The sequence below is a fragment of the Entelurus aequoreus genome, linkage group LG03 (genome assembly GCF_033978785.1).
Source record: "Entelurus aequoreus isolate RoL-2023_Sb linkage group LG03, RoL_Eaeq_v1.1, whole genome shotgun sequence".
Classification (NCBI taxonomy): Eukaryota; Metazoa; Chordata; class Actinopteri; order Syngnathiformes; family Syngnathidae; genus Entelurus; species Entelurus aequoreus.
Genome location: NC_084733.1, coordinates 93469328 through 93494028, shown reverse-complemented (window position 1 = coordinate 93494028; position 24701 = coordinate 93469328). Strand labels below are relative to the sequence as shown.

At 37.0% G+C, this 24701-nt stretch overlaps 1 protein-coding gene across 1 annotated transcript in view; it reads left to right on the top strand.

The window, feature by feature from the left end:
• Positions 1-24701, top strand: part of slc5a6a (solute carrier family 5 member 6a) — a 62674-nt gene that overhangs the window by 10907 nt on the left and 27066 nt on the right. The window contains exons 2-5 of the mRNA XM_062043272.1: positions 18431-18667; positions 18746-18967; positions 19939-20004; positions 20232-20283. Of these exons, the coding sequence (XP_061899256.1) occupies positions 18542-18667; positions 18746-18967; positions 19939-20004; positions 20232-20283 (466 nt within the window). The 5' untranslated portion in view covers positions 18431-18541. The remainder of the gene's footprint in view (positions 1-18430; positions 18668-18745; positions 18968-19938; positions 20005-20231; positions 20284-24701) is intronic.

Here is a 24701-nt window from a genome sequence, read left to right as displayed (position 1 = left end):
CCCCTGTAATCTCTTTCTGTCTGTTTACACATGAGCAATCATGTGTAAACAGACTAATCACAAGGAAGTAAGCACATTTATCACAAGATAAATGTGCGCTAACTTTAACTAATCTTTTCCGTAGAATACAGAAATAATTAAAGTTGCAAGCAGCGTTGGTCGGGTCCGCATATTTGGCAGGTGCTAGTTGCTGAAGGATGTCAATCTATGAAATGTAGGTCTAAGTGAGACCTACATAGAGGTTTTTGTTTCATGTCTCTAAGACGTTCCTACCGGAAGTTACAAGCAGTTTTGTCTGTGTTTTCCTCCGAGGAACAGTTTTGTCTGTGTTTTATTCCTAGGGGGCGCTAGAGCGCAATTTAGAGTTTTGGGGTTCGTTTTTTTTTATTAGATCGCAATTTCCGCCAGTCCTGATGTGTGTAAAAAGTTTGGTGAGTTTTGAAGTATTTTAAGGGGGTCAAATTACAGCTCAAAGAGGCAAAAATGAGTGTTTTTATGAAACTTGTGTTTTGAAGGGGTGATTGCCAACTTCCTGTTGATTTTTGCTGAAAGATGTCAGTGTATGAAATGTAGCTGTAAGTCAGACCTACATAGAAGTTTTTGTTTCATGTCTCTACGATATTTGTACTGGGAGTTAGAGGAAGTTGTTGTCTGTGTTTTTTTCCTAGGTGCTGCGGCAGCGGCGCAGCATCAGCGCAGCGGGTCTTTGAAGGCTCGTAAAATAAAAACCGTAGCACTTTTCAAAACGCTTTCGTCAACTTTTAATCAGAAGGGTTCAATCTCTCTCCTGTAGTAGTTTGAAGCCGAAACGACAAACGCGCTCAGGAGATAATGTTTGATGTTTGGTGACCGCTTTTAACAAAAATTTAGTTTTGAAGGAGGGATTGCAAACTTCCTGTTGATTTTTGCTGAAGGATGTCAATCTATGAAATGTAGGTCTAGGTGAGACCTACATAGAGGTTTTTGTTTCATGTCTCTAAGACGTTCCTACCGGAAGTTACAAGCAGTTTTGTCTGTGTTTTCCTCTGAGGAGCAGTTTTGTCTCTGTTCTATTAAAAAATTGCGCTAGAGCAGAATTTTGAGTTTTGGGGTTCGGTTTTTTCATTAGATCGCAATTTCCACCAGTCCTGATGTGTGTGAAAAGTTTGAGTTTTGAAGTATTTTAAGGGGGTCAAAATACAGCTCAAAGAGGCAAAAATGAGTGTTTTTATGAAACTTGTGTTTTGAAGGGGTGATTGCCAACTTCCTGTTGATTTTTGCTGAAAGATGTCAGTGTATGAAATGTAGCTGTAAGTCAGACCTACATAGAAGTTTTTGTTTCATGTCTCTACGATATTTGTACTGGGAGTTAGAGGAAGTGTTGTCTGTGTTTTTTCCCTAGGTGCTGCGGCAGCGGCGCAGCATCAGCGCAGCGGGTCTTTGAAGGCTCGTAAAATCAAAACCGTAGCACTTTTCAAAACGCTTTCGTCAACTTTTAATCAGAAGGGTTCAATCTCTCTCCTGTAGTAGTTTGAAGCCGAAACGACAAACGCGCTCAGGAGATAATGTTTGATGTTTGGTGACCGCTTTTAACAAAAATTTAGTTTTGAAGGAGGGATTGCAAACTTCCTGTTGATTTTTGCTGAAGGATGTCAATCTATGAAATGTAGGTCTAGGTGAGACCTACATAGAGGTATTTGTTTCATGTCTCTAAGACGTTCCTACCGGAAGTTACAAGCAGTTTTGTCTGTGTTTTCCTCTGAGGAGCAGTTTTGTCTCTGTTCTATAAAAAAATTGCGCTAGAGCGCAATTTTGAGTTTTGGGGTTCGGTTTTTTCATTAGATCGCAATTTCCACCAGTCCTGATGTGTGTGAAAAGTTTGAGTTTTGAAGTATTTTAAGGGGGTCAAATTACAGCTCAAAGAGGCAAAAATGAGTGTTTTTTTTGTAAATTTTTGTCTTGAAGGGGGATTTGCCAACTTCCTGTTGATTTTTGCCCGAGGATGTTAAATTATGAAAAGTACATACATACAGGTTTTTGTTTCATGTCTCTACGACCTTCCTAGTGGGAATTAGAGGCAGTTTACTTCCTAGGGGGCGCTAGAGCGCAATTTTGAGTTTTGGGGTTTGGTTTTTTGACTAAAGAGTTTTGTTCACGTTTTTTTATGTGTGTGTCAAATTTGGCGAGTTTTGAAGCATGTTAAGGGGGTCAAAGTAGTGCGCAAAGCTGCGGAAGAAAAAAGAAAGAATAATAAAACCTTACATTTTCAATAGGTTCCTTTCGTCCCATTGCAAAAGGAACTCCCTTTGGGATTCCTTTGACAATGGTCCTGTGCGGACCCTAATAACAAAATCAATATGAAAGGCAGTGTTCAAAGAACCATTTTGAATTGTCTTGCAAGCACAAAAAGAAGTCAAGCCCTTACAAAACTACACTAAAATAACACTTATTTTCAGTTTTCATCATAACCATCACAAGTGTCCTTTTGTGCTCAGGCCACAAATTTTAACTTTTTAAGGTCAAGGCAAGTGTTGCCTTAAAGGAGGGCTCATATTTTAGGGCACCACGGCAAACACTATTTTATTTCCAGGCAGGATATATAAGAATGTTGAAAGATGGCACCTGATGGCCATAAGACGTAACTGCACTTATTGTCCATATAGATAAAAAATAGTGTTCATGTTCAGGGGGCGGTATGGCGTAGTGGGTAGAGCAACCGTGCCAGAAACCTGAGGGTTGCAGGTTCGCTCCCCGCCTCTTACCATCCAAAATCGCTGCCGTTGTGTCCTTGGGCAGGACACTTCACCCTTGCCCCTGGTGCCGCTCACACCGGAGAATGAATGATGAATGAATGAGTTGTAAATATGAATGATGGGTTCTCACTTCTCTGTGAAGCGCTTTGAGTGTCTAGAAAAGCGCTATATAAATCTAATCCATTATTATTATGTATGATATCGAGGGCTGCCAATTATGACCAAAGTAATAAATAAGATTATTGTTATTAGGGATGTCCGATAATATCGGCCTGCCGATATTATCGGCCGATAACTGCGTTAAAATGTAATATCGGAAATTATCGGTATCGGTTTTTTTATTATCTGTATCGGTTTTTTTAATTATTATATATATATTTTTAAATTAAATCTACATAAAAAACACAAGATACACTTACAATTAGTGCACCAACCCAAAAAACCTCCCTCCCCCCATTTCTTTCTGTTATCAATATTCTGGTTCCTACATTATATATCAATACAGTCTGCAAGGGATACAGTCCGTAAGCACACATGATTGTGCGTGCTGCTGCTCCACTAATAGTACTAACCTTTAACACTTCATTTTACTCATTTTCATTCATTACTAGTTTCTACGTAACTGTTTTTATATTGTTTTACTTTCTTTTTTATTCAAGAAAATGTTTTTAATTTATTTATCTTATTTTATTATTAAAAAAAAAAAAGTACCTTATCTTCACCATACCTGGTTGTCCAAATTAGGCATAATAATGTGTTAATTCCACGACTGCATATATCGGTTGATATCGGTATCGGTAATTAAAGAGTTGGACAATATCGGAATATCGGATATCGGCAAAAAGCCATTATCGGACATCCCTAATTGTTATCAATATTGAAATCCTGATTAGTGATTGTTAGGTAAAGCAGTGTTGGGGTGTGCACGTAATACCATCATGTCATTTGTAATGTCTAATAAAAAGACTACAAATAAACGTTATCCATATATTTATAGACAAATATTTATTTATTCTTTAATAATATCAACTTGTCAGCTTTTTGTCATTACATGATGCCTTTATCTCTATTTTTACATTTTGATAGAGGGAGGTTTTTTAATGTACATTTAGATGCTTTATCGGGACAGATCCATTAAGAGTTTGAGCAGAAATATGTCATATAGGAATGAACTATACACAATAACAAAATGATGTGTCACAGGAATAGTTTTTGAAGTAATACCTTTGTGACATGAATAAAACACAAGTAATGTACAAAAAAACATGGCGTTTACTTTTTGATTTCATCATAAAACACAAAGCAGTTTGGCTAATGAAGATAAAGTCCAATAAACAAGCTTTGTTCTTCTCCAACCCTCCTAGTGGTTCAGTTTGGCCAACAAAAATAAAGAGTGACACCTCTCACATCGAATACGCAATCTCCACAGCCTGCCGATGAGATGACAAAACATCTGAGCTAGTATTGATGTTATTTGGAACACTGATACAGTTTGCAGTTAAATAAGAGAGGAGTGAACATCCCAATAAACAAAGTAAATACTTTATAAACAAGTTATGACAACGTTCATGTTTCCTCACCTCATTAACTGTCAGTCACAGCAGCTGAAAAACAAAGTATTGAGAAAATAAAAGCAACTTCAAATAGTTTTCTGTGTACTTTTAGTGTGGGGACAAGTGTCTCCAATATTGTCCACACCTGTCTCCATCTAAAACACAGTAATACGCTATTACATATGCGGTCCTCTCCAAGGTTTCTCATAGTCATTCACATCGACGTCCCACTGGGGGTGAGTTTTTCCTTGCCCGTATGTGGGCTCTGTACCGAGGATGTCGTTGTGGCTTGTGCAGCCCTTTGAGACGCTTGTGATTTAGGGCTATATAAATAAACATTGATTGATTGATTAATTGATATTAAACGCACGGCGAGAACCGAGGCAAAATGACGGATGTGTCCGCCCTGAGATGGGTAGGTTGTGAGTTCAAATCCCGGCCGGGTCATACCAAAGACTATACAAATGGGAGCCATTACCTCCCTGCTTGGCGCTCAGCATCAAGGGTTGGAATTGGGGGTTAAATCACCAAAAATGGTTCCCGGGCGCGGCTACGCTGCTGCCCACTGCTCCCCTCACCTCCCAGGGGGTGATCAAGGGGATGGGTCAAATGCAGAGGACAAATTTCACCACACCTAGTGTGTGTGTGACAATCATTGCTACTTTAACTTTAACTTTAATGTACCAAGCGCTTGGCTCCGTTTACTCCGAGGGGAAATCTTCTTAGCAAAGTCTGTGTAGTTAGTCCGCCATGATTATCAAGCCAAACGACGCTAGTGCGCATGCGTCTGACTTCGTGTTGCTTAAAATGCTTTAATTAATGACGGTTCTTCTGTAATTACAAAATTAGACGTCTGGAATTTTATCGCAAATTATCATTATACCGTTTATTGTTACATCCCGGTCACGGCATGTTTGTGCCACCGATGCTGGTCAATTTTTTTAGGGCATGACGGCAAATGACGAGGGCTTAAATCCGAGCCCTGTGTGGCGCTAACACAAAATACCAGATTTAGCTTTACAACTTTTTTTTTGGGAGAATTTTGCAAATACTGCAAAACAATTGTGGATTTCCCACTCCTGTGTGATTTATAACGGGCACATTTTGTGGAAGATTAAGCAAGTAATTATCAAACACTGAGAAAATATCCTCTAAGCATCTTAGCAACACAAAGATTAGCATGACTACAAAATAGTCTTGATCCAGCTATGACAAAGTGCACCTGCATTCCAAAAGAAACAATCATTTATACTCGATACGTAGGTGAGTATATTAGTATCTCCACATTGTGACGTGAGTGATATCACCTCATCGATAGCACATCTCCACATTGTGACATGAGTGATATCACCTCATCAATAACACATCTCCACATTGTGACATGAGTGATATCACCTCATCGATAGCACATCTCCACATTGTGACATGAGTGATATCACCTCATCGATAGCACATCTCCACATCGTGACATGAGTGATATCACCTCATCAATAGCACATCTCCACATTGTGACATGAGCGATATCACCTCATCGATAGCACACCTCCACATTGTGACACGAGTGATATCACCAGACAACAACTAGACGTAGCAGGGCTGCTATCAGCGCTGTGTTATCAGCAGCCGTCTGTGTTGACGGCCTTCATCTTTGACATGAAAAACAAGGACGTTGGCCAGACTTTAACATGCGGAATGCTAACAACACGGCTACTAGCCGCTGCTATCTGCGCTATGACCGTGGAGTTGACCTCAGGTTTTTTTGCAGAACAACACCTGCCTGCGGTTTCAGCACATGAAATTAAACCCAGTTCTAACTAACATGACCCAGGATGCGACAAAGTTTTTCCACCTAGTGGTCTCGTTTTATATAGCGATGATGTTAGGAGGATCCTCCTGGCTAGCGGTGAGTACTGTAATCTAGCGTACGACGCAATGGAATCCATCTACATTGCGTAAAGCGAGTGTAAAGCTGACTGATGACCGTAAACTACTTTTTTCCTACGCTTTGAACCCTGCGACTTATAAAGCTGTGCTGGCCTGTTCTAAAAATAGCTCAAATAGCAGCACTTACCAGTGAGCTGCCTCTATTTTTTAAATTTTATTTATTTACTAGCAAGCTGGTCTCGCTTTGCTCGACATTTTTAATTCTAAGAGAGACAAAACTCAAATAGAATTTGAAAATCCAAGAAAATATTTTAAAGACTTGGTCTTCACTTGTTTAAATAAATTCTTTTTTTTTTTTACTTTGCTTCTTATAACTTTTAGAAAGACAATTTTAGAGAAAAAAATACAACCTTAAAAATGATTTTAGGATTTTTAAACACATATACCTTTTTAACTTTTAAATTCCTTCCTCTTCTTTCCTGACAATTTAAATCAATGTTCAAGTAAATTTATTTTTTATTGTAAAGAATAATAAATACATTTTAATTTAATTCTTAATTTTAGCTTCGGTTTTTTCGACGAAGAATATTTGTGAAATATTTCTTCAAACGTATTATGATTAAAATTTAAAAAAAATTATTCTGGCAAATCTAGAAAATCTGTAGAATCAAATTTAAATATTATTTAAAGTCTTTTGAATTTCTTTTAAAATTGTTGTTCTGGAAAATCTAGAAGAAATAATGATTTGTCTTTGTTAGAAATATAGCTTGTTCCAATTTGTTATATATTCTAATAAAGTGCAGATTGGATTTTAACCTATTTAAAATATGTCATCAACATTCTAAAATTAATCTTAATCAGGAAAAATTACTAATTATGTTCCATAAATTATTTTTTTAATTTTATTTTATTTTTTCAAAAAGATTCGAATTAGCTAGTTTTTCTCTTCTTTTTTTCGGTTGAATTTTGAATTTTAAAGAGTCGAAATTGAAGATAAACTATGTTTCAAAATTTAATTGTCATTTTTTTCGTGTTTTCTCCTCTTTTAAACCGTTCAATTAAGTGTAAATATCATTAATTATTAGGGATGTCCGATAATGGCTTTTTGCCGATATTGTCCAGCTCTTTAATTACCGATACCGATATCAACCGATACTGATATCAACCGATATATGCAGTCGTGGAATTAACACATTATTATGCCTAATTTGGACAACCAGGTATGGTGAAGATAAGGTAACTTTCTTTTTTATTCAAGAAAATGTTTTTAATTTATTTATCTTATTTTACTAATTTTTTTAGAATAAAGTACTATCTACTTTTTTAAAAAATTAGTAAAATAAGATAAATAAATTAAAAACATTTTCTTGAATAAAAAAGAAAGTACAACAATATAAAAACAGTTACATAGAAACTAGTAATGAATGAAAATGAGTAAAATGAAGTGTTAAAGGTTAGTACTATTAGTGGAGCAGCAGCACGCACAATCATGTGTGCTTACGGACTGTATCCCTTGCAGACTGTATTGATATATATTGATATATAATGTAGGAAGCAGAATATTGATAACAGAAAGAAATGGGGGAGGGAGGTTTTTTGGGTTGGTGCACTAATTGTAAGTGTATCTTGTGTTTTTTATGTGGATTTAATTTTAAAAAAACAAAAAACGATACCGATAATAAAAAAACTGATACAGATAATTTCCGATATTACATTTTAACGCATATATCGGCCGATAATATCGGCAGGCCGATATTATCGGACATCTCTATTAATTATTAATAATAACATAGAGTTAAAGGTAAATTGAGCAAATTGGCTATTTCTGGCAATTTATTGAAGTGTGTATCAAACTGGTAGCCCTTCGCATTAATCACTACCCAAGAAGTAGCTCTTGCTTTCAAAAAGGTTGGTGACCCCTGGTCTAGTACGTCTCTAATATATCTGTCTAGTACGTGTCTTTGATCCAGCATAAAAGGATGTTCACCTGCTTTAGGAAGCCTACAGAAGATACACCACATGTTCAGCCCCCTGCCTAAAATGGACAACTATTGTCCCTGTGTTGCCAGGCAACCGTGTGGTGCTGCGTGACCTCCCTGTAATCTTTTTTGTGGAGACACACACACACACACACACACACACACACACACCATTTTCATTTAAAAGTGACTCATAGTTTTCCCTTGTCTCTTCTCATCAAAATATCTTGTATTTCCATCATAATCCTCGCTTCCATTCTTATTGCTGAGACCTTCTGAAGGTCTCAAAGTTGTTGTTGTTTTTTTTAATTGCAGCATTGAAAAAAAATAATGTCATGAATCAAATTTGACTATGAAAATCCTTATTCGAAGACAGACCTAATCGTTGAGTTATTATCCAGAACGTTGGACTATGGCAGGGGTTGGCAACCCGCGGCCCTAGAGCCGCATAGCGCCGCCCTAGTGGCTCTCTGAAGCTTTTTCAAAAATGTATGAAAAATGGAAAAAGATGAGGGGGGAAAAAATATATATTTTTTGTTTTAATATGGTTTCTGTATGAGGACAAACATGACACAAACCTCCCTAATTGTTATAAATCACACTGTTTGTATTAAACATGCTTCGCTGATTCGAGTATTTGGCGAGCGCCGTTTTGTCCTGCTAATTTTGGCGGTCCTTGAACTCACCTTAGTTTGTTTACATGTATAACTTTCTAGGACGTGTTTTATGCCACTTCTTTTCCTGTCTCATTTTGTCCACCAAACTTTTAACGTTGTGCGTGAATGCACAAAGGTGAGTTTTGTCGATGTTATTGACTTGTGTGGAGTGCTAACCGGACATATTTGGTCACTGCATGACTGCAAGCTAATCGATGCTAACTTGCTATTTAGGCTAGCTATATGTACATATTGCATTATTATGCCTCATTTGTAGCTATATTCAGGCCTGGCCCTAACCAATCTGGCGCCCTAGGCAAGATTTTAGGTGGCGCCCCCCCACATCGGCAGTGAAGTGTATATACTCACAAGAAACCGAATAGCTTTGTCTTTGACCTTTTTTTTTTTTTTGCTTAAAGAAAGCAAATTAACATATTATATGAGAATGTTATGTTATGATTATCTTTAACCGAATCACAGCAGTGCTCATGACAGCATTCCCTCTCATGTGATATTGCTTAATTAACATTAATGATGTGCACTTTAATAACTAGGCTTACAACTATACCTAATATATAAAGGGGTGGAAAAGTGACTATTACCTGCAGGGCAAACATTAGCTAACCAGAAGGCAATAACAATGTCAACAGAAAACACCTGCTTAAAAGATCTAATACAAATGTCCCTGAGGAATGTAAGGTGGGAGTACTGTAATTACCTAACGTTACATTATTATTTTCCATAACAATTTAGCCCCCTCCACAATATTAACCCGACGTTAAAACAGAACTAGCTATTTGTTGATTAGCAATTGCCGAATCATGTAACATTAGCTTAATGCTAAAAAGCCAGAGGTTACTATCACATTCTGTAACAGACAAATAATTTCATGTAGGCTAACGTTACCTACCTGCTACCTCTGTCTTTTTCTCGTTTCTCCTCCTCTTTTTTTCTCTTTTTTCTTCCCTGGGCACCTGACAGTTTTGGCCGTTTTGACATCTTGTGTTGATTTTTTTGAAGTGGTGACGTCCAAAAAGAGTCATTATACGGGAAGGGGGGGGGGGGGGGGGCGTAATGTTGTAACAAATAATATTTCTATTAAATAGGCTTTACTTTGCATTTTAATTAACGTGGGATTATTTTTTGTATTTAGAAATAATAGTACCAACTATTTTATTTTATTTTTTATTTTTTCCTCCAACATTTGTGGCACTGGCGTGGCGCCCCCTGATGGCATTGAAGATACTGTGCTTAGATTGCCGAGATACCTGTGGTGGTGGGGGCGTGGTCAATATGACATCATCACATTATAAGCTATGATGCATATATTTTCTTGAAAAAAGGCCAAAAAAAATGTATGCATACATTTAATTATAGTACTAACATATTTTTTTCTTACATATTGTTTTGCTCAAATATTTCATTTTGATGCTGCTTTTGTTCAATGTACTTAAATTACTTTTTTTTATCACTCTTATCAAAAACAACTGGCAACAAATCTAGCATCTGTTTCTGGTGTTATTGTGCCTTTTTTTTTTTTACGGCATTGCAAATTGAACAAGTTATAAAGTACTTGAATTAGTCTAGTTTTGCTACATTTGGAACTAGAGATGTCCGATAATATCGGTCTGCCGATAAATGCGTTAAAATGTAATATCGGAAATTATCGGTATCGGTTTTTTATTATCAGTATCGTTTTGTTTTTTTGTTGTTTTTTTTTTTTTTATTAAATCCACATAAAAAACACAAGATACACTTACAATTAGTGCACCAACCCAAAAAAAACCCTCCCCCCATTTCTTTCTGTTATTAATATTCTGCTTCCTACATTATATATCAATATATATCAATACAGTCTGCAAGGGATACAGTCCGTAAGCACACATGATTGTGCGTGCTGCTGCTCCACTAATAATACTCACCTTTAACACTTCATTTTACAAATTTTCATTAATTACTAGTTTCTATGTAACTGTTTTTATATTGTTTTACTTTCTTTTTTTATTCAAGAAAATGTTTTTAATTTATTTATCTTATTTTATTTGATTCTTTTTTTTTTAAAAAGTACCTATTTTATGCAAACCAGTAATGATAGTCTGCAAATAAAGTGCTGTTTTTGAGTGTCGGTGCTGTCTAGACCTGGGCAGAGTAACCGTGTAATACTCTTCCATATCAGTAGGTGGCAGCAGGTAGCTAATTGCTTTGTAAACGTTGTATCTAATGCGTAAACCAAAAATAAACAAAAGGCGAGTGCCCCTAAAAAAGGCATTGAAGCTCAGGCATGGCTATGGAAAAACAAAACTAAAACCGAACTGGCTACAAAGTCAACAAAAACAGAACGCTGGACGACAGCAAAGACTTACTGTGGAGCGGATGGCGTCCACAAAGTACGTCCGAGCATGACATGACAATCGACAATGTCCCCACAAAGAAGGGTAAAAACAGGTGAAATATTCTTGATTGCTAAAACAAAGTAAATATCGCTCAAAGGAAGACATGAAACTGCTACAAGAAAATGCCAACAAAACAGGAGTGCAGGACACTACACACAGGAAAACAGCAAACAAGTCCAAATAAGTCAGGGTGTGATGTGACAGGTGGTGACAGTACACCTACTTTGAGACAAGAGCTATAGTGATGCATGCTTGCTTATGCTTTAAAGTCGTATCCAACAATTACAACAATGGCTTTTTACTGTCAATATCAACTACAGAGTTGACATTTTTAATGTTTTCTGCTGGTGGTGTGCCTCCGCATTTTTTCAATGGACACAAATGTGCCTCGGCTCCAAAAAGGTTGAAAAACACTGCCCTAGACGCTCGGCTTCAACACTGTGTAATGCGTTGTGAAAGTGCTTGATTTGATATGCAACGCGGCCTGCTTTTTAAATGTTAAACATGGCCGACAATCGGCGTCATTTTTATCGCGGCAGCCAAAAGCCGTGATTGAAATGGGATTAATTGTGCAGCCCTACAACATGATTGATCCTCATCTTCAATTTGCGGCTGCCCTGCTTTCCCACGTCTACCTCTCAACAACACCCGCTGGCTCTTCATCAGCATGTCCAGTGCATGGCGGGGGAGATGTTGCTTCAGGGAAATATAAGAGTTGTGCCTCCCATGAGCACAGTGGGGGGTGTCCAACGGAATAATAGAAATAAATCTCCCACACATTGAAATAGTGAAGGAATAATAGAGTCTCTATTACAATAACACAACGACATTTTTGTTGTTGTTTGCTTAAACGTGGCCTCTGAAATGTCCTGCTTTGTTTTATTTAGCTGCATCAGTAAAACTGGCTGGTTGATCCTGTAACTACTTGTTATCGGATCCATGCCTAAATGTGTGGTATCATCCAAAACTAATGTCAAGTATCAAAGACGAGAAGAATAAGTGATTATTACATTTGAACAGAAGTGTAGATAGAACATGTTCAAACAGAAAATAAGCAGATATTAACAGTAAATGAACAAGTGGATTAATAATCACTTTTTACAGTTTGTCCTTTTATAAAGAACAAACTGACAGAATGATTTATAAAAATGTATTATTAATCCACTTGTTCATTTACTGTTAATATCTCCTTATTTTCTGTTTGAACATGTTCTATCTACACTTCTGTTCAAATGTAATAATCACTTATTCTTCTCTTCTTTGATACTTGACATTAGTTTTGGACGATACCACACATTTAGGCATGGATCCGATACCAAGTAGTTACAGGATCATACATTGGTCATATTCAAATTCCTCACGTATTTACTGACTTTATAAACGTAATATGAATTTAAAAACAAGGAAAAAAGATTTTGTTACGATAAAAAATATCGATGTAATCATAGTAGTATCGACCAGATACGCTCTTGTACTCGGTATCATTACAGTGGATCCACTCATGGCATTTGTTTACATTGTATCCTCCTACGGTGTGTAGTGAAGCATGTTTAGCTATTCCTCGTCCTCCAGTGATAATGGTACTTGTAAAAAAACATACTTTGTCGCCATGGAGACGAGGATTATTCTAATTGTTTTGACTTGTTTGCACTTTACGATTGCATTATGGCATACTTATTTTTAGTCAGCTTCTTGTCTTTTGTCAATTTGATTTAATAACTGTTTTTTTTTGTTTTGTTTTGTTCAGTTTTGTTTTGAAAAGAAAGCCCAGATCTCGTACTCTCTGTTTAAAATAGAAAGGGCAATACAAAATGTGTTACATAACATAGTAAATAATCGTGATTTCAATATGGATAAAAAAATTATTGTGATGATTATTTTGACTTTTACACATTCAGAACCCAAAAAATAAAATGGCTAAATAAAGTTATTGTGACCAAAATGATGACGGTTATCACTATGGCCGCGGAATCTGCTCAAAAAGTACTTTTCACAATAAAATGTTATACTTTCTCGGCAGAGGAAACATCAAATATTGTTCTGGCTTCATAACAGCCAAGTTATTTTAATTTCTGCGTCTAAATGTGTTTATCTTCTTCCATTTTTAATTTGTAGACCTTTTTAAGTGACGTCACATAAGTTTACTTTATGTTGAAATGTTTAAATTCCAAACTTTGTGCCTTTATGATCATACATCATACAGTCTACCCCAGGGCAGCTGTGGCTACGAAAGTAGCTTACCACCACCAGGTGTGAATGAATGATGGGTTTTTAACATGTAAAGCGACTTTGGGTACTTAGAAAAGCGCTATATAAATCCCAGGTATTATTATTATTATTATTATTATACTGTATCTTGGTGCTTTAGACAGTAATGTGTTTGGAAAAGTTTACATTGGGTTTCTTATTGGGGACAATACGTTAAGGTTTCTTGTTTTCATGTTAGCATTTAAGCTAGCCAGCAAGCCAATGCTAATCCTTCCATAAGTTTATCAAAAGGCAGTTATGAAGTACGGTAAAAAATAACCGCTGGGTTATCACGACTGTTTATGTGCATGTAGTACAAACGCCTGATTACAGACGCAGGAAAAGTTACCCACTAAATTCTCATTCATCGTTCGATTATTTGATTTATTTAAAATGGGCCCTGGCATGTATGAGAGATAAGAACACACTTTTTTTTAAAACATTTTTGCATTCTAATTGTAATAATTACCATTGCTGCTAATGGGCGCAATGTATTTTAAAACCGCCAACCGTACTCCATTCACGTGGTCAGAAGATGGCGCCACAGCACAAACAACAACACGCAGTTATATAGTCAGTGGCTATTGTTGCGTTGACCAGCTCTTCCTCCCAGGGAATTTAAGTTGCTGGTCACTCCCAAGTTCTTTTGATGGCACATAAGCTGAAGTTTAAATTGATCACCAGGCAGTAGTTGGTATTTTGTGGTTTATTCTCAAATATTTTGACAATAATGAGACCAGCCTTGCATAACCCATTCAGATGCGTGGCTCTCCCCGGTCTGCCTCCGCTTCCCCCTTCACGTTCTCTCCTACCCCCCTCTTCCCCTCCTCGTTTTCATTCCAATACTTCAAGGCCTACACACAGTACATTGTAGACTGAACTGGAAAAACACTAGCTGTTTTGTAATATGACTATGGAAGTAAGGAAGCAACACTTAAATATGGATATATGTAAAAAAAATCTGGTTCTGTCACTATTGATAACACTTTGTTGAATTTTGGCCATTTTTGCGTTGAAAAACCCCATAAAGAAGTTGCGCCCTTTTTATAAGCCGCAGGATTCAAAGCGTAGGGGAAAAAAAGTAGCGGCTCATAGTTAGGAATTGACAGTATATACTTACAGCGTGTGTGTAAAACTTTAATGAAGCGTTTTGAAGTTGTTTCCGAGGTCTTTGAAGGCAACACGGTGGACTCCCATTAGATTTATTTTTATCTCTACAATCTAAAAAAAAAAAGTCGTGTTTTCTTGTCTCTAACAATGATAGGCAAAATGGCAAAAAAAAGAAAGAAACCTCAAGTCTCATACAATCCAAATGTAATTGTCACAGGGGTTGTATTTTTAAAAAAAAACAACCGCGGACATGAAGGTGGATGCAAGGAGGACTAGACTGAGCGTTGCCTGGGAAACGGGACCTTTAGAGTGGAATGTCCAGTGTGTTTAGACGTTTTCAGGCTCATGAATTACATTTATTTAGGGCACCTTTGGTTTACAGTATATTCATTTTCCAGAATGGAATGACTATTAGTGTTTCCCACAGGATTCAATCTATATTCTATATTATATCATCTAATTTCCATAGTTGGCCATGATGCATGAAAAGACAGCTTGCATGTTTCTGTGCGCAGACAAATAAATACAAAGCATGTTGCTCTTGCAAAAATGTTGAAAATAATCCAATCAAACACAGCACACAACGTACACACTTATGCAACTATATGGACCAATGATTGCATGTCTGAGTACAGAGGAGACATGTGAGTAAACACTATCACACCTGCACCAGGAGGTCATCAGACCATGGCCACCAGGACGCTGACACGCAGCACGGCCGATAACCCCTGAGGCGGGTGGCTCACCTGAGGAACGTTGGAAAATAAATAATAAAACTTGTAAAATAGTAAGAATTATGTGTAGAGATAAATAATAAAATACAAGTTAGACATGTGAAGATTAATAGAAAAAAATAAATAAATATATATATATATATATATATATATATATATATATATATATATATATATATATATATATATATATATATATATATATATATATATATATATATATATATATATACAGTATATATATATATTTTTTTTTTCTATGTATATGTGACGTGACGTGACAACGTTCATGACAAGTGAAGTTAATTATATTTATATAGCGCTTTTCTCTAGTGACTCAAAGCACTTTTACATAGTGAAATGAAAGGAAACCTGTGATTTAAATCTACATTAAATTATATACTGCACTTTTTTTTTGGTAATTTTCCAATTATTCACAATCCTTATGTAAGACAAGCACACATATGTTTTTCATTTTAATGCATTCAAAGTCGTAAAATATGGCAAGTAAGAGGTGGTTAACAATGCAGCTAATGAAAGTGCACTATTCTGTCCAAAAAGCCCTCCAAATAAACGTCCAAAAGCCACCAGCAATACTCCATTTACAACTTGTGACCTGAATATTAACTAAGTATTAGAAATATTGTTATTATAAGCGCTAACGCCGGTGTCGTGATTACAGAGAGCTAATTAGCTTATGCTCCTGCTGCTGCATGTTTCCTCACATCATTAACTCTCAGTCACAGCAGCTGATGGACGCTGTATTGAGAAAATAAAAGCGACATCAAATAGTTTTCTCCTTGGCTGTATATTGTCCACACCTGTCTCCATCCAAACACAGCAGTGCGCTCTTAAACGCCCAGCAACAGTTTGGCCAACAAAAATAAAAAGGAGTCACACCTCTCACATCGAATACACAATCTTCACAGCCTGCGTCCCATTGGATGAGATGACAAAACATTTGAGCTAGTATTGATGTTATTTGAACACTGATACAGTTTGCAGTTATATAGAGGATTGAACATCCCAGTAAACAAAGTAAATACTTTATAAACAAGTTGTGACAACGTTCAGGACACATCGCCTGCTGGCATGTTTCCTCACCTCATTAACTGTCAGTCACAGCAGCTGACAGACGAAGTATTGAGAAAAATAAAAGCAGCATCAAATAGTTTTCTGTGTACTTTTAGTGTGGGGACAAGTGTCTCCAATATTGTCCACACCTGTCTCCATCCAAACACAGTAGTGTGCACTTAAACGCACGGCGGGAAGCGAGGGAAACTTAGGTTAAACCAAGCACTAGGCTCCGTTTACTCCGAGGGGAAATCTCCCGAGCAAAGTCCGTGTCGTTAGTCCGCCATGATTATCAAGGCAAACGACGCTAGTGCGCATGCGCCTGACTTCCTGTCGCCTAAAATGCATTAATAAATGACAGTTTTTCGGTAATTAAAAAAATAGACTTATTGTTAGACTGTATTTATATTATTCACATGTGAATAATGCTGTATAAAAGACTGTATTTATATTATCCACATGTGAATAATGCTGTATAATAGACTGTATTTATATTATTCACATGTGAATAATGCTGTATAATAGACTGTATTTATATTATTCACATGTGAATAATGCTGTATAATAGACTGTATTTATATTATTCACATGTGAATAATGCTGTATAATAGACTGTATTTATATTATTCACATGTGAATAATGCTGTATAATAGACTGTATTAATGTTATTCACGTGTGAATAATGCTGTATAATAGACTGTATTTATGTTATTCACATGTGAATAATGCTGTATAATAGACTGTATTTATATTATTCACATGTGAATGATGCTGTATAATAGACTGTATTTATATTATTCACATGTGAATAATGCTGTATAATTGACTGTATTTATATTATTCACATGTAAAAAATACCTAAGTGTTTATTGTCTATTGTGAGCGAACTGTGGTGCTGAATTTCCCCCAGGGATCAATAAAGTACTTTCTATTCTATTCTATGTTGTAAAAATAATAATAATAAAAACACCATATATTTTACAGTACGATATTTTACTGGCAACTAAGCTGCCAGTTTTTTTCAGTAAAAAAACGGGTAAAATTGGCTTTTTTTTTTTAAATTTACTCTTTACATTAAAAAATTGAAAAATTCAAAATACAGTCGGCCCCCTACTGGGCAACCATGACTGCGGTGTGGCCCTCGATGAAAACAAGTTTGACACCCCTGGTCTGGTGGGACGGGCCAAAGTTAAGTCGGAGAAAATGCAGTCCTTTTAAAAACTATTTAATGTTTATAAAGCAAATGCGTCACGGACCGGTACCGGCCCCCGGACCGGTGGTTGGGGACCACTGCCTTAGAGCGTGGTGGGAGACTCTAACTGAGTGTGCAGCCCAATACTCTTCTCCTCATGAGCAAAATTTAAATCTGTCTCTGCCTGATTCCTTGCTTCTTGTCTTGTTTAATAGATAATTTGGTGCTTAAACCTGACACTTATTGTATCACTAACAGTCTGGAATTTATCGCAAATCATCATTATACCGTTTATTGTTACACCCCAAGTAAAAAGACAAGGGCGGTCACGGCATGTTCTTGCCGCAGATGCTGGTCAATTTGTGATGGCATGACAGCAAATGACGAGGGCGGCCTCGGCATGTTCTTGCCGCAGATGCTGGTCAATTTGTGATGGCATGACAGCAAATGACGAGGGCGGCCTCGGCATGTTCTTGCCGCAGATGCTGGTCAATTTGTGATGGCATGACAGCAAATGACGAGGGCGGCCTCGGCATGTTCTTGCCGCAGATGCTGGTCAATTTGTGATGGCATGACAGCAAATGACGAGGGCGGCCTCGGCATGTTCTTGCCGCAGATGCTGGTCAATTTGTGATGGCATGACAGCAAATGACGAGGGCGGCCACGGCATGTTCTTGCCGCAGATGCTGGTCAATTTGTGATGGCATGACAGCAAATGACGAGGGCGGCCACGGCATGTTCTTGCCGCAGATGCTGGTCAATTTGTGATGGCATGACAGCAAATGACGAGGGCGGCCTCGGCGGTTCCCGTGGTTCAATTCCAGCCCTGCATATCCACTATCACCCACTCATCGCCCTGTTTCTCTTTCCTCCAGCTTTCCAACCCCCACAATGGGCCCATGTAGCGTTGTGAGCGTCCTGAAGGGCCGCCGCTAGAACGGCCTCCTCCACAAACACCTCAGCCCAGGACTCCCGGCAGACTCGTCATGGGGGGAGTAGTCCAGATGCACTTCACCACGGTGGACTACGTCATCTTTGCCTTGCTGCTGGTGGCCTCGGCCGGCATCGGCCTCTTTTACGCCTTCTCCGGCGGACGCCAGCGCACGACACAGGTGGGCCTGCGGCGGGGGAAAAAAACATGCATCGCGGGTTTCAGTCCCAATCATTTTGGACATCTTTTTCCCCAACAGGAGTTCCTGATGGCCGACCGCTCCATGAGCTGCCTTCCCGTGTCTTTGTCTCTGCTCGCCACCTTCCAGTCGGCCGTGGCAATTCTGGGGGCGCCGTCCGAAGTGTACACCTTTGGGACTCAGTACTGGTTCTTGGGCTGCTCCTACTTCTTGGGTCTACTCATCCCGGCACACGTTTTTATACCGGTCTTCTACCGACTGCGGCTCTCCAGCGCCTACGAAGTAAGGATCAAAACAAAACATACCGTACTTTACCGACTATACGGCGCACTTCAAATCCTTTCATTTTCTCAAAAATCGACAGTACGCCTTATAACCTGGTGTGCCTAATGTACGGAATAATTCTGGTTGTGCTTACCGACCTCAAAGCTATTTTATTTAATACGTGGTGTTATGATAAGTGTGACCAGTAGATGGCAGTCACACATAAGAGATACGTGTAGACTGCAATATGATGGCAGTCACACATAAGAGATACGTGTAGACTGCAATAGGATGGCAGTCACACATAAGAGATACATGTAGACTGCAATATGATGGCAGTCACACATAAGAGATACGTGTAGACTGCAATAGGATGGCAGTCACACATAAGAGATACATGTAGACTGCAATATGATGGCAGTCACACATAAGAGATACGTGTAGGCTGCAATATGATGGCAGTCACACATAAGAGATACGTGTAGACTGCAATATGATGGCAGTCGCACATAAGAGATACGTGTAGACTGCAATATGATGGCAGTCACACATAAGAGATACGTGTAGACTGCAATATGATGGCAGTCGCACATAAGAGATACGTGTAGACTGCAATATGATGGCAGTCACACATAAGAGATACGTGTAGACTGCAATATGATGGCAGTCACACATAAGAGATACGTGTAGACTGCAATATGATGGCAGTCACACATAAGAGATACGTGTAGACTGCAATATGATGGCAGTCACACATAAGAGATACGTGTAGACTGCAATATGGCCACACAAAATCTGCACTTTTAAAGTGTGAGTAAGGTTGTAAACATAATAAATCAGCAGGGGATGAAATACTTTCCTTGACTGTATAATCTGAGATCTTTCATGTTGGCAACTTTTTACTTGTTTTATAACCATATTGTTTATTGTAAAAGCTGATTTATCCGCCATCCACTTTAGTGTCATGAACTTGTTTTTCTCCCCATCAGTATCTGGAGCTGCGCTTTAACAAGACAGTCCGCATATGTGGGACTATGACCTTCATCTTTCAGATGGTATGTACGCGTTTCTACATCCTGTTTCAGTTCAATTGTGTTGTCAAATACTACTTGGAATATGAAGACATTAAAAAAAATTAAACAGTAAAATTGAATATAGGTTTAAATAGTTCTAAGTGTTTTTTTTGTTATTTTATTTTGGTGGGATGAGGTTTAGTTTTAATGTTAATCATTAGACAAAACACTTGACTTCATGCGCTAACAAGTTTCCCCTGCCTCTGCAGGTCATTTATATGGGGGTGGTCCTTTATGCTCCTGCTTTGGCCCTTAATGCAGGTGAGACACACCTGTCCTTTTTTCTTGCATGTAATCACAGATGGAACTACTTCTTCATAACAATGAAACACATTTAACTTGACACTCCTATAGAAAACCTCAAGGTGGATGGTAGTTGGTTAGAATGGGTTTTGAACAGTGGTGGGGGGGGGGGTGCGTTTCCCACCTAGGCCTTCAGTGATGTCCCACTTCAATGATGACCTCTCAAAATACCACAATTGATGTCACCACATGACCATGGCTGGAGAAATACTATACACCAGGGGTCACCAACGTGGTGCCCGCGGGCAGCAGGTAGCCCGTAAGGACCAGGGGCCGTACTTATCAAGCTTCTTAGAGTTACTCCTAAGAAGTCTGCTAAGAGTTGACTTAAGAGTAAATAAATTCTTGGCTGAAAGCTGCACTTAAAAGTTAGTTATCAAGCGTCTTACTCACACTTTCAGCGAAGTGTAGGACTGAATCTTAAGTGTCCCACTCAGAGCTGAATTACGACATTACTATGTGCCGTAAACGCAATTTTAGGTGACGTCATTTCTGTGTCCATAGAAATGACCAATCACGGAAGGGAATCCGTTGTCTAAGAATAAAGAAATATCTTGGAAATATTGAAGTGGACAATGGGAGTGTATATTTTGACAATAAACTACAAAATAATACAAAACAAACTAGTCCCCGCCGGCACTCACGCTACCGCTCCCTCTCTTCTCTCGCCCACACACTCACTGACGTCACTCACCTCACGGCCACACACATACGCTACTGTCATAACATTTTCTTTCCAATTCATTAATTAGGCAACTCATTTGAAACTGGTGTGGGTGGCTCTATATATACTAGCCCACTGCAGACACATGCAGAAATCAACAAGGAATCGAAAAGTATTAAATCTGTGACAAAAATAATATCCGCTCTGTCTAAACGATACCGTTTGATCAGCTGCCCGTCATCAAAAAAAACAAAACATTGTTCCGTTCCCTGAACGTTGGCGCACGTCTCTCTCGCCTCAGTGCCATCCCCTGCTGGCAACTCCTAACCACTTAAGACACCTCTGAAGGTCTCTTAAATATCGTGGAGAGTAGGAGTGATTCTTAGACTTAAGTACGTTGATAAAAAGCTTTTATTCTTAAGTTTGAGAGTAGGACTAAATTTCGCAAATTCTCAGGACTTAAGTGTAAAATGGCACTCTAAGAAGCTTGATAAGTACGGCCCCAGATGAGTAGCCCGCCGGCCTGTTCTAAAAATAGCTCAAATAGCAGCACTTACCAGTGAGCTGCCTCTATTTTTTAAATTGTATTTATTTACTAGCAAGCTGGTCTCGCTTTGCCCGACATTTTTACTTCTAAGAGAGACAAAACTCAAATAGAATTTGAAAATCCAAGAAAATATTTTAAAGACTTGGTCTTCACTTGTTTAAATAAATTCATTAATTGTTTTAATTTGCTTCTTATAACTTTCAGAAAGACAATTTTAGAGAAAAAAATACAACCTTAAAAATGATTTTAGGATTTTTAAACACATATACCTTTTTACCTTTTAAATTCCTTCCTCTTCTTTCCTGACAATTGAAATCAATGTTCAAGTAAATTTTTTTTTTTTTTATTGTAAAGAATAATAAATACATTTTAATTTCACTCTTCATTTTAGCTTCTGTTTTTTCGACGAAGAATATTTGTGAAATATTTCTTCAAACTTATATTATGATTAAAATTCAAAAAAATTATTCTGGCAAATCTAGAAAATCTGTAGAATCAAATTTAAATCTTATTTCAAAGTCTTTTGAATTTCTTTTAAATTTTTTGTTCTGGAAAATCTAGAAGAAATAATGATTTGTCTTTGTTAGAAATATAGCTTGGTCCAATTGGTTATATATTCTAACAAAGTGTAGATTGGATTTTAACCTATTTAAAACACGTCATCAAAATTCTAAAATGAATCTCAATCAGGAAAAATGACTAATGATGTTCCATAAATTATTTTCTTAATTTTTTCAAAAAGATTCGAATTAGCTAGTTTTTCTCTTCTTTTTTTCGGTTGAATTTTGAATTTTAAAGAGTCGAAATTGAAGATAAACTATGTTTCAAAATTTAATTGTCATTTTTTTTCGTGTTTTCTCCTCTTTTAAACCGTTCAATTAAGTGTAAGTATCATTAATTATTAATAATAACATAGAGTTAAAGGTAAATTGAGCAAATTGGCTATTTCTGGCAATTTATTTAAGTGTGTATCAAACTGGTAGCCCTTCGCATTAATCACTACCCAACAAGTAGCTCTTGCTTTCAAAAAGGTTGGTGACCCCTGCTATACACAAACGCATTTACTGTGCATTGAATAACATCAACAGTGTACAAAACGGGCTATTTTCTGGCGCATTTAAAAATCAATAAACCCGCGTCTGCGATTAAAACACATCTTATGTGGTACTGTCAACATTGAAACTGCAAGAAACGTATTAAACGTGAAAAAATAAAGAAATAAAATATTTGAACTCACTATTTGTAGGACCCATTCCACGCCGAATAAGCCAGTGGTACCGCTCGTAGTCGCTTGATTCCAGTGGAAATGGCGAGCGTTTCCCCATTTCATGGCCGACATGGTCTCACAAGATGTAGTTTCTCTTTAAATATCCTTCTTGAAAATGGCCGTGCAAATATATATGCAGTGTTTCCCATAAACTGCCAAGATGCCTGTGGCGGTGGGGGCGGGGCCATGGGCGTGGTCACCACGACATCATCGAGTAATTTGCATAATTTACTACAATGATATGATTTTCTCTAAAAAGGCTCAAAAAATGTATACTTACTAATTAATAATAACAGTTTTGTTTTAAACGTCCGTCCATCCATCCATTTTACAATATAATTACAACACTTTATGTACATATTTATATACAGATTTGAACAATAAGTTATTCACTGAAATATATTTATTAATTGTGGTTCTTACAAAAAATATATCTTATAAAATATAAAAGCTAAAATGTCTCTTAAAGCTCTGCCCCTTTAATTAGTGCATACTAAATAATTTAACTTTAGCCTACTACTACAAGCATATTATTTACCAGCAACATAAAGTGAAACAGAGGCAGAGGTGTCCTGCCACAGTCAGTAACAAATAAACAGAAAACAGTAGTGGTCAAATACAAATAAGGCAACAAGAGAAGTATCCTACACTTCTCTTTTGTAAAGTAAATGTGAACAGCCTATATGGGCATCTACATCAACTATATGATTTGCCTGAGAAGCTGGACAGGACAAAAAAATAAAAAATAAAATAAAAGAATGAATGTGTGGGAAACACTGTATATCTGCCACCTAATCAACGTTTTCTTCTCCTTCTTTGTGGGTTAAAAAAGTGATTTCTGTGGCGCAACACTTCCTGTTTCAGTAAATTGCAACTTGTGATTGGATGCTCACTTTGGAGTGACAAGTGAGTATCCAATCACAGTCTGGTTTATCCTGACAAAGCTTAACCTATTGATACTATAACAATCTACAAGGTTAATATAGGTTGCTTCTCTTCCTTGCCCTCCATTTTTCTGCATTCTTTAGTATCTCTAGTTCAGGGGTCACCAACCTTTTTGAAAGCAAGAGCTACTTCTTGGGTAGTGATTAATGTGAAGGGCTACCAGTTTGATACACACTTCAATAAATTGCCAGAAATAGCCAATTTGCTCAATTTACCTTTAACTCTATGTTATTATTAATAATTAATTATATTTACACTTAATTGAACGGTTTAAAAGAGGAGAAAACACGAAAAAAAATGACAATTAAATTTTGATCATTATTTATCTTCAATTTCGACTCTTTAAAATTCAAAATTCAACCGAAAAATAGAAGAGAAAAACTAGGTAATTCGAATCTTTTGGAAAAAATTTAAAAAATAATTTATGGAACATCATTAGTAATTTTTCCTGATTAAGATTAATTTTAGAATTTTGATGACATGTTTTAAATAGGTTAAAATCCAATCTACACTTTGTTAGAATATATAACAAATTGGACCAAGCTATATTTCTAACAAAGACAAATCATTATTTCTTCTAGATTTTCCAGAACAACAATTTTAAAAGAAATTCAAAAGACTTTGAAATAAGATTTAAATTTGATTCTACAGATTTTCTAGATTTGCCAGAATAATTTTTTTGAATTTTAATCACAATAAGTTTGAAGAAATATTTCACAAATATTCTTCGTCGAAAAAACAGAAGCTAAAATGAAGAATTAAATTAAAATGTATTTATTATTATTTACAATAAAAAATAAATTTACTTGAACATTGATTTAAATTGTCAGGAAAGAAGAGGAAGGAATTTAAAAGGGGGGGGGGGGGTAGTAAACGTTTTTTTTTTTTTTTTGTCATAAATACAATCATGTGTGCTTACGGACTGTATCCCTGCAGACTGTATTGATTTATAT